A 10,438-nucleotide genomic window follows, 5' to 3' on the forward strand; every position below is an offset into this window, starting at 1 on the left:
ATTATCTATCAACAGTGATTAATTTAATTGTGTGCAACACAACAAATATCTGTGATATGAAATTATTTGCTTGAGGTTATGATTTTCTGGCGTGCCACTTTTAACACAAATGAAATTCCAGTTCCCTTAATATTGGCATGTCATCTCAAAGACCTTAAGTCGATTCAAGGTGTTAAACTTGTATTATTAATAATAATAATAATAATAATAATAATAATAATAATAATAATAATATGCAACACAAAAAGGCCAGAAAGACCAATGAAAACAACTAAAGTGCATGGCGATAGATTTATTTCAATGGTTGAGAAATCACCCTTCACAACATCTAGCCCACTCAAGAACACTCTCAGGTGGTAAGTCAATCTTTGAAAACAAGAGATGTTTTCATGAATGAAAATACAGTGAGTTTACAACAAGGTGCAAACCCACTGGTTACACTTAAGCTTAAGAAGTCCAATTTAAAGTTCACCAAAAAAATCTCTAAAAGAGCTTGCACAGTTCTGAAAAAATGCCTTGTAAAGATGAAACCCAGATTAACTAGAATGATGGGAAGAGAAAAATATGGAGAAGGAAAGGAAAAAGTCATGATTTGACTCATACTGGATCATCTGTCAAACATGGAGGAAGCAGTGTGCCGGCATGGGCTGTATGGCTGCCAGCAGAACTGGGTCACTATTGCTTATTGATGATGGGACTGCTGAAGTAGCAGAAATCTTACATTCATCAGTACAAGTGCAATACTGATACCCAGGAAAATACTCTATACCATACATACCAAAAATTAAGAGGCATTATTCATTTTATTTTTATTAGAACAATACAAACAATAACTTAAATGATGATGCTATTTTTTTAAGTTAACTGACATAGTGCAAAGATATGAAAGCTCTTTAGTACTACAATGAACTGGGAGCACTGACTTCTCAAAATTCCTTCTAAAGCATTGTTAAGTGTCAGTGAATGTGAACTACTTCTGCTGCTACTGAGTGGAAGAGCCACGTACCTGCCTGAATGCAGGTGATGTGTGAAGCTGTGTATCAGCTGGAGGAGGCGAAGACTGCGCTGTTCAAATCGATACTGTTGCAAATGAGTCCATCTAATCCGATAGCAATTTTTAGTAATGATTTTTATCTGAGAGTCAATTTCTTGACCGCTGTAGTCCTGGCTCAGATTCAGCCAAATGCAACAAAACTGACTGTATGGTGCTTCTTAGTACAAACGGACAATGGCCCACAGTATTTCTTTGCCTTGAGTTTCTCAAGGAGAAATGGGATATTTTTCAATAACCAAGCCAGTCACCTGATCTCAGCCAAATATGCAGCAAACACAAACAAAAGAGCAGGAACTGAAGGTGACTGCAGTTAAGGCTTATTAGAGGATCTCAAAGGAGAAAACACAGCATTTGGTGACATCCATGGGTTCTAGACTTAGGGCAGACTTTCATTCAAGGATTAAATCCAGTCCTTATACGTAAAACACTGTAAGTTTGTTGAATTACTTTTGAGCCTCTGAAAACAGAGGTCTGTGTATAAAAAACAGATCTAACTCCTAAACTGTTGTAAAATCCTTTGAATATAAATTATTCTTTGAATAATTTATTGTTATTGTACATGTACAACAAAATAATGGGTGCTCCACACCATCTCTCTCTATATATCTATATCTCTTACTATTTATCTAATTTCAACCCACAACCTTGTTGCTGTGAGGCAACAGTGTTTCAATGTAAAGCTGTTGAAATTGTGTTCACACAACAGCTAGGTGTGATTTAGATGTCTGCTAAACTTTCCCTTTTGAACTCAAATTTAACCCACTTTGAGTCCACACATCGATGCACCATTCCGACCTCTAATCAATGGAAAATTGCTCCGTGGGTGGGTTTAGGCCGGGATAGCAAGTGAGCAAATTTTGTAGTATTTGCCACAAAAGAGTGATTGAATTAATGAAATCACTGTCAAATCGACTTTTCAAGTATTGTTTTGTCTCATCAACTCACCGTGATTCTGAAACTGCCAGAGTGGTTGAAAGTAAACGTGGCAGCAAAATCCATGCGAGACAAGCGCCAAGAGTGCAGCAACGAGTGCCTCTGAGCTATACTTTAGCCAGAGAATCAGATATAATTACTATCAACTGTCCTGCAGTTGTCTTTTCTGACATCCTAATCATTATGGACTGCCCTGTTATGATTGTCCATTGAGAGCAGCTGTTTTGACTGTGCTTCTTTTCAACAAGCACATCAATCCACTTATCAGAAGTCGACAGTCTTTTCCCAAGGTAAAAATTGGACATCTTGGTGAACAGGGATTGATAACAAATTCAAATGGTCAGCACAGGAATTGTTTTATTGTTTGACCTGAGCACCTGGTCACCAGGTGGAGCTAAAATGCTTTGGATCACACGTACAAGCAGTATTTACATTAAGCTAGTGAGTGGCACGTTCAAGGAAATCCTTTCCTTTGAACCAAGGTCAACTTCCATCATCATTAATTATCACTTTATTATCTTTACCAGCAGGCCTTGACAAAGTCATGCCCCTGGCTCAGACGATGAGTTGAAAATGAAGAGCATTTCAGCAATGACTGAGAACCGACTACATTTGAGCAAAGGGGAGGGGACCTGTTTGACGGCTTTTGCCCTGTATTTTATGATCAAGTCAGCAAAGCGATGTCAGCCCCACTTCAAAATGGCCCTTTGATGCTTATCATCGGCCTTGACTTATTGGCAGCAAGCTACTTCAGCTCCATGAAAGAAATACAACAAACCATATAAATGAGCACTTTCCCCAAATGAAAAATTCATCGAGTTATTTTTAGCCTTGATGAATTTGCATTTTCATTATTGAAATGGTAAAAAGAATTCATTTATTTATTTATTTATTTTCTATTTCACGCTCAAACAAAAAAGCACAGTATGCTACAAGGGTATACAGAAAATAACTGTAGCTAGAGTAATAACAGCACTAGGTAGGGATAACCTTATCAATTAAATATTTATCCTAAAGCCTCTTACTGCTTGTTGCCTGCGTAACACTTGGATGGACAGGAGAATAAATGCGTATTTATATCTGTTCGGTGAACACTAAGGGATTGTTGTGTCTGCCTGAGGGAAGAAGTTCAAATTTAGGAAGAATGCGGTGCATGAGGGGGATCTGAAATGATTCTCCTCGCCGTTTTAATAAAAAATGAGGCAAACAGAGGGGTGCTGCCTCACAATCATGACCTTCATCACCTCTTGACTGTTCAGCATTTCAATGTTAGCTGAACCGTGTTGTTATGTGGTATGATTATCTAACAATATTGCCTAATCAAATAGCAAGATGTCATGTAGTCCGTTTTATTTTATCTTATGTAAAAATGAGAATTTATATGACATACATATTGTATTTAGTTATGCAAAATCACTCTCATATTACCTGCAAAGCATATTAGAAATCTTTAAGCTGTCATGTCTGAATAAACGGCAAGGAATATTTGAAGATTTTAAAGGTTTGAATTTGCTATGATTGTTATAAAAAAAGTACAATAAAAATAACAGAACTATACTACATGACACGAAAAAGAATCTTGTTAAAGATAACAAGTTCAATGCAATATTTCTTAAAGCCTGCTTAAAATATAAATCTGGCATATAAAATCCATGAAATGTTAGATTTTATGGATTAGCATGGTGACTCACCCATGAAGTTGAGGTAGCCTTCTCCACCCAGGCCATGAGTGATGAGGCGGATCATCTTATGCAGCTGCATGCCACGGTCTATGATGGCTGTCATGGGGATCAGGGAGCTCATGTTGGTGTACATCTCCTTGTCCATCAGCCAGAAGGCCAGGCTCTTATCGCCAACCAGAGCCTGCAAAGGCAGTCCGTGTTTCATTATTCATACGTTCACGCTGAACTAATGCAGACTTCACTGGCACAACACAAGACGTTGTAGAAAAGTTTACCTGATCGTGACTTTCGGCATAAGCTATGCACTTCTCTCCGTATCGCCTGTTGGTCAGTGTGTGGACGATATTGCCTATGTTCCAGTCCTCATCCTTTAACTCCTTCAGGATCTAAACAGTGACAGAGACGGGTTATTGAAAAAGGGTGTGATAGATGTGTAGCTGAGAGAGCTGTTCTGGCCCTGACTGATGCCTAAAGCTCAGTGTTTCAGTTCAGTCTTTCTTCCTTTCCTGAGTTTATCTCTGGGTTACACTTCTCTCTCAGATCAATCTCTGTTTTGACATCTCTATATCCGCACTGTGAGTTATGTCTATCTTTGAATGGTGGTAATGGAGTTTTTAATAACTTCACTACAGCCCATGGGTAGTAAGGCATCAGCTCTCTCCACCTGAGATGGGCAAGGTCAGAGCCTCTCATCCAAACGGAGGGATTCAACAATAAATCCAAACATGGAATCAATGCCCCTCCGCTAGCCTGCCTACATGCACACTTTCTGCCAAAGGAGTCATTTACAGAGGTCAGAAGCAAACACGGAGGTCACCAAAACATGCACCCAAAGCCTATCCTCCCACAGAATGTTGCTATACAGCCGTACTAACTGGCTGTAATTGCCATTCCATTAACAAATAATAGTAGAGCTGAAATAATTATATGTACTGCAGTTGGCAGAGAGTGGGTTTAATAAATAAGAAATGCTAGAAAGCTACAGTAACATTATCATTTCTAAAAGTGCCCTCCAAGAACCCTTGGCAATAGACATACAGCCTGTCTGACTGGTGGGGGAGTTGGAAAACCCATTTCAGTGACAGGCTGAGGTCTGCTCTGTGGAATTGGCAGTGACAGCTGATTGACATGTCAGGAAACCTTTATATTACTCTACAGAGCCATAATCCTCTGAGTAAAGAGAGTAAATTGTGCCGATCAATATGTCTGAGATGAACTGGCTGGTCCACCTAAATAGAGGCTATCCCGCTCTATATATCACCATCTGTTCACATTCACTTCTCCTCACCTTAGCCTTGTGTGGCCATATTAGTCATTGCCAGTGCTACCAGAAAACCTCAGTAAGGTGCTTATTATCTACATGTACTACAAATTCTCAGATGTTTTAACTGCTCGTGGCTTGCCTTGATCCTCGAGCTAAGCCTTGTCCACTACTCTCTGGATTGAGGTCAGCCGCAAAACTGAGCAAATAGCACATCTAAAAGTCACTTACAGTTACAAACAATATCTAATATTTTTACCACCTAAGCTTCCCACTGATCAATGTATATTAAAAATGACAAAACAAATTAGTTATTAGTAGTTCATTTAGAGTTTCTGTTTAGTACTTTTGACTCTTAAACTACTGTATTTTTCGGACTATAAGGCGCACTTAAAAATCCTTTGATTTTCTCAAAAATTGGACCTTATAATCCGGTGCGCCTTATGCATTAAAAATGTTTTAGTACAACTTTGGTAAGCTATGATGCTTACGAAGCGGGTGAGTTAAGCCACTATCTGCCAATGGATCGTGGATGCCTGGGCTAAGGTATCAGTCTCAAGTGTCGTCCGAGCTTTCACGAAGGCCGGAATCATCGTTGAACAGCTGAGTAACGGTAACGAGACTTACTCGGATAATGACAAGACTGATCCGGGCATGCGTGATGCCGAAATCGCCCAACTGTTAAACTCAGACACTGAAGATGAAGAATTTGATGGATTTGTGGAAGAGGAATGAACTGAAAAAGTCAGTGTAATGTTCTCTATTTTATGTGTTACAACAATGTTGAGAGTTGTTGTGAATGAGTTGAATAAAGTTCGACTTATCTGACTGTTATGTTTCACTTAATGCGCCTTATAGTCTGAAAACTACGGTACTCTTTGGTCTTGAATATTTAGGCAGAAAAGAGAACAACTTCCGTCATAATATTTAAAAGGTAACATTTAGAATCAAAGTAAGTAAGTTTTTCTTCTTCTTTTTTTAAATCCCAGTTCTATTTGTAAAATAGACTGCTTTATAATGGAAAACATAATGGTAATAATAATTGTAAGGCAAACAGTCATTTCAGGGAGAAGTGGAAGTCAACCTAAGAAAAACATATCACATGTTGAGGTGAGTATAAAAAAAAATTATTAAATACAAACCGTTAATTTAATTCAAAGTGTCTTGTTAGGGAGGACGGTTTGGTCTAATAACACAACATGCAGATAAATTCAACTATAAATTACACATTAAACATCGGCTAAATGAAAATCTTCTAAAAGATTGGCATCCTTTTGTTCACCTCCAGCTCGAGTATCACAGCTAGAGAACCGAATCTACAGGATATGCCCCAGAGATCATCCTAGTTGCCTCCACATCCACGTACAATCAGACATTTTACACTTCCTTATGAATCATTACAATTCAATTCAACCACAAAAGTGGTCTGGGAGCAATTAATCTGGGAGTGGGACTGTCGGAGCAGAGACAGAAGTGAATGGGTTGACGACTTCTCTACCACCAGCTCACCCACATCAGCCCCGACCAGCCGAGCTTCCTGGCACCACTGACACTCCACTTCATCAATGATAATGAGCAGTGCACAAATCTTACTTTACAAGCCTGCTGTCAGGAGCCAACCAGAGTGCCCAGATTAATTAGGCAGAGCCAAAAATAAAATTAAAAAAAAAAAAAAAATCTTGCAGCGCAGGATGAGGTCATCTCACTGTCACAGACATGCTGTGACTGATTCAAGAGGCTCTCTTCCACCGTCACATAGTGCTGGCAAGGACTTGGTGGGGAATGTGAGTCTAAAGCTCTTGTTTTACATTTTGTGGCTGGCCTGAGCATCCTGCCTCTGCTCTCTCTGCAATCACATTTGCTGAAAGTGTGTTTGAGTTTGCGTTGCTATGGGCACATCCTCTCTTTGCACATACAGTGCCGCCCCCAGAGGTGAAAAGGGAACAAAGGTGTGCAGTTCTCAATCCAGTGGATCAAGCTAATTTCATCCCATCTTTATATGTTCCCTGTTTTGAAAATTAATGAACTTTTCTGCCCACAGAAATGTCTCATCGGCATGCTTCGCTCAGCTGAAAAACACTTGTTAGCTCACCTCACAGTTTTCCTGCAAAAGCCCTCACTAAAGAAATCCTGCACCGCCAGTTAACACCACACAAGGGTGGCCTCAGAGTGCAATTAGCTAATAAAATAAAGCAGGACGAACCTGAAATGGTGCTGTCATTAAAGCAGGCAAGCAGAATGTGACACTGGCAGAGGGGGTCAGACAGAGTGGGTGCCCTTTTAAGGCTGGCAAAGAAATCGCTGACATGTTTACATAAACAGGCTGAACAACATCTTTGCTTTCTGGCAGCCTGAATTTTATTAAGTCATTGTAATTGAAAGTGTTTCTGCTATGATGGGCAGAGCAAAGTATGTGGTCTAGAAATAGATTTTCCCCCTGAAACTAATAAGGACAGAGGTGTGCGGACTGATATTTTCATTCAATTAAAATAAATGGAGGAACAGAAACAAGAATTGGAACAATTGACTCAGAGGTCATTCGAGTTGAACAGCTGAGAGAAGCAGAGGGCTGCTGGAGAATTCTCCGTGTCACCTTCTTTTATCCGAGCTGCAACCATGGAGCCCTCTACCTCTGTCGCCTCTAATTGTTTCAATTACATCTCAATCCACTGTAGCTGGAGGGAAGGGTGCTTGTTAAATTAAAGGGCTTTTGTAACATTATCCATTAGGAGTGACAGCATTTTATGGTGATAATCAGATCGAATCATCCAAACTTGTGCTGCGCGCCTTATCTGGTCCTCTCATTAGGATATCTTAATTTTTCACAGTCTGTTGGTCCTAACAGCCTTGTGCAGCCAAATAAATGAGTCATATCAATCAGTCATGCTGAGGACGAAACACAGCGTGAGGTCCCAGCCAAAGAACTGAGAGAAATTCATCCGTGCACACATGTGAATCTATAAATAAGCTCACGGTTCTGTTGCTCTGCGTCTTTGTCTCCCTTTCCCTCTCTTTCTTCCTGCCTGTCTGTCTCTCGCCGTCTGTCTGAATGCCTGCCCTCCGCGCTTCACGTCTTCCTTCTCTGCAACACACACCTCACTGGAGGCTCCACTTCAGTCCATTCAAATCCCTCCCTAATTGACACTCTGTGAGAAGAGGCAAGGCTAGCCCTGAGTGCACTCCACTGACTATACCAAGGCATGTTCATATGAATGCTTCCCTGCACAGAAATACAAAAAAGAAAAAAATTCGTTGCTCACTTGCTCTCCTCCAGCTTCAAGTCTCCTGAGGGAGGGAACAAATTTAATTGAAAATTGCAACCAGGAGAAGAATCTAAACAAATATTGCATTGCCAGCAATATTGTTTGGAAAGTAAAAGCAGCAAGAACCTCTCCAGAGGCATCCTGAGGATAATCCTGTGAAACCTCGGTGGTACAGCACTGCCTGCTGCACGCCTATTGCAAGTATCACAGAGGAAGGTCAAGTCTGGGACGATCTCTCTCTCTCTCCCTCTTCCCCTCTCCTCTACCTCCACATCCCTACTACTGAGTAAAACCCACTGCTGTGAGAGACAGACTTGATTAACGATGCGTTGACTTCCCCCACTGAGAAACACAAGAAACCATAGAGCAAGAGGATGCATGCGGTGCCGAGGTCAGACTCTTTATATTTTGCTTTTTCTCACCAAAATATGAGTAAATAAAACTTCTAGTGTGGGCTAGCGGATACATTTAAAAAGGCACAGTTTTACATGAATTTTAAATCAGACAACCTCTTTAGGCATTCTGCATACAGACATTTTCCTCAAATGGAAAAAAAAAAGCCTCTACTTTCTCTGAAAATGCTCAAGTGCACCAGTAAAAAAATAAAACATTACTTTTAAAAACAGTCTACATTCATCTACTGGCTGAACCCGACAGACAGACACATCCCCAGAGAAAACTCACTGCAACTGTACTTTCTAAAGTAATAATTGCTGATTTCATCAAAACACATTCTGTCATCAAGCACAAATGGGGTCAGGAAAATATATTAGAAGTTGCGTGCTGGTTCCAAGTACTGTAAAGTTATCCAAGTCCTCCAGATGACACACACACACACACACACACACACAGAGCTCCAAAGCAGAAATAGCTGCTTAAACCTGTCCATGTTCATTGGGATGCTGGTGCTGTCACCAACTGCGGCTAAAAAACTAAAAAAAGACAATTATTTAATAAAATCCATAATAACCTTATTTTGTCTCTGGGTGGATGGTGGGGCGGGTATGTGCTTTCTGCTACTTGGCTTCAATATTATATAGTTATGGACTTCCATACCTGATGGCTGAACAAATATAAACAATGTTTTTCCAGTGTGGGCCATCAAGCACTTTCACAGTGGCAGTTTGGGCTGGAGTGCCAAACTAAAGGGTGCTTCAGCAGTTGTTGTGGAAGAAATGAGAATATTTGGTGCCCAGAATTTTCCATCCAGTCTGAAGCAGTGTTGTATGATAACACGTCGTTAACACCCAACACTGTGATACTGTTATCAGTTATGCCCATAATGAAGAGTTATTGGAAGCACCCATGAAGCTGCTTTTGTTAAGTAAAAAATTCGAGTTACTGGTTGTGTACTCATCAGGAGTATTAGCATACTAAATATATACAGTACATAAGTCCTGTTGACCGATACCTATAGACATACAGTACAACGCAGCTCCTTTTGTAGCGTCATCTGCCAGACAGGAAGCTAATGAATGCCTTTCCTCCAGCAGGTTTTTCTCTGCATGCTTTTTGTTTGAGCTTCCTTCCCTGAGCAAAGAGCTGTGCATCATGCTGTATTGGATAACTGATGGTGGGCTTCACCAAAAACGAAAAAAGTAAAACCTCTTCAGTCAACATGAAGACTGTTTTACAAAAAAAAGGGGGAAAAAAAGGTAAAGGGTATAGGCTTTTCTCAATGCAGCATAAACAAAAATAGACCAAAGCCTGCAAGCTAGTTCTCCCAGACAGCTCAGGCTCTGCTGTATCATACACATGTAACATGCCTGGTTTTGTTCATGTCATATACCAAACAAACTTACCCAATTTGGTTGCCTATGCTGCAAATTCCTTCTCTCTCCCTCTGACATCTCAGTGATGCTGCAGCCCTGTATCACTTCCTGCTGATTCAACCCTGCCATCACCCCAGCATCCACCTGCATGTTCTTCTCAATTTTGTGTGTGTATCATATATGTGGTGAGTGAAGATATGTGTAGCAGAGATACCAAACTCTAACAATGATCATCTGGTGCAATATTTGTCATAATGAAAAATAAAACAGAAAACGTGGATAAATAAAAAGGTAAACAGAAATTAACATCTTTGATGAATTCTATTCTAGTAGTGGGATTGCATTGAAATAAAAGACACGACCACAAAGCAATTAATAATCAAGAAAAAATAACTGCTTCTCATGTCGACCTCCAACTCATCAATTTCACACTTTATCTTTAAACACAGAGCTTTCATGGTAGACCAATATAT

At 40.0% G+C, this 10,438-nt stretch overlaps 1 protein-coding gene across 1 annotated transcript in view; it reads right to left on the minus strand.

The window, feature by feature from the left end:
• Positions 1-10,438, minus strand: part of gbe1b (glucan (1,4-alpha-), branching enzyme 1b) — a 106,652-nt gene that overhangs the window by 46,288 nt on the left and 49,926 nt on the right. The window contains exons 11-12 of the mRNA XM_005735981.1: positions 3,945-4,055; positions 3,679-3,850 (exon numbers count right to left, since the gene is read on the minus strand). Coding sequence (XP_005736038.1) covers positions 3,679-3,850; positions 3,945-4,055 — 283 coding nt within the window. The remainder of the gene's footprint in view (positions 1-3,678; positions 3,851-3,944; positions 4,056-10,438) is intronic.

Source organism: Pundamilia nyererei, unplaced genomic scaffold (genome assembly GCF_000239375.1).
Source record: "Pundamilia nyererei isolate P.nyererei 1_Seehausen unplaced genomic scaffold, PunNye1.0 scaffold00066, whole genome shotgun sequence".
In the NCBI taxonomy this organism is placed as follows: Eukaryota; Metazoa; Chordata; class Actinopteri; order Cichliformes; family Cichlidae; genus Pundamilia; species Pundamilia nyererei.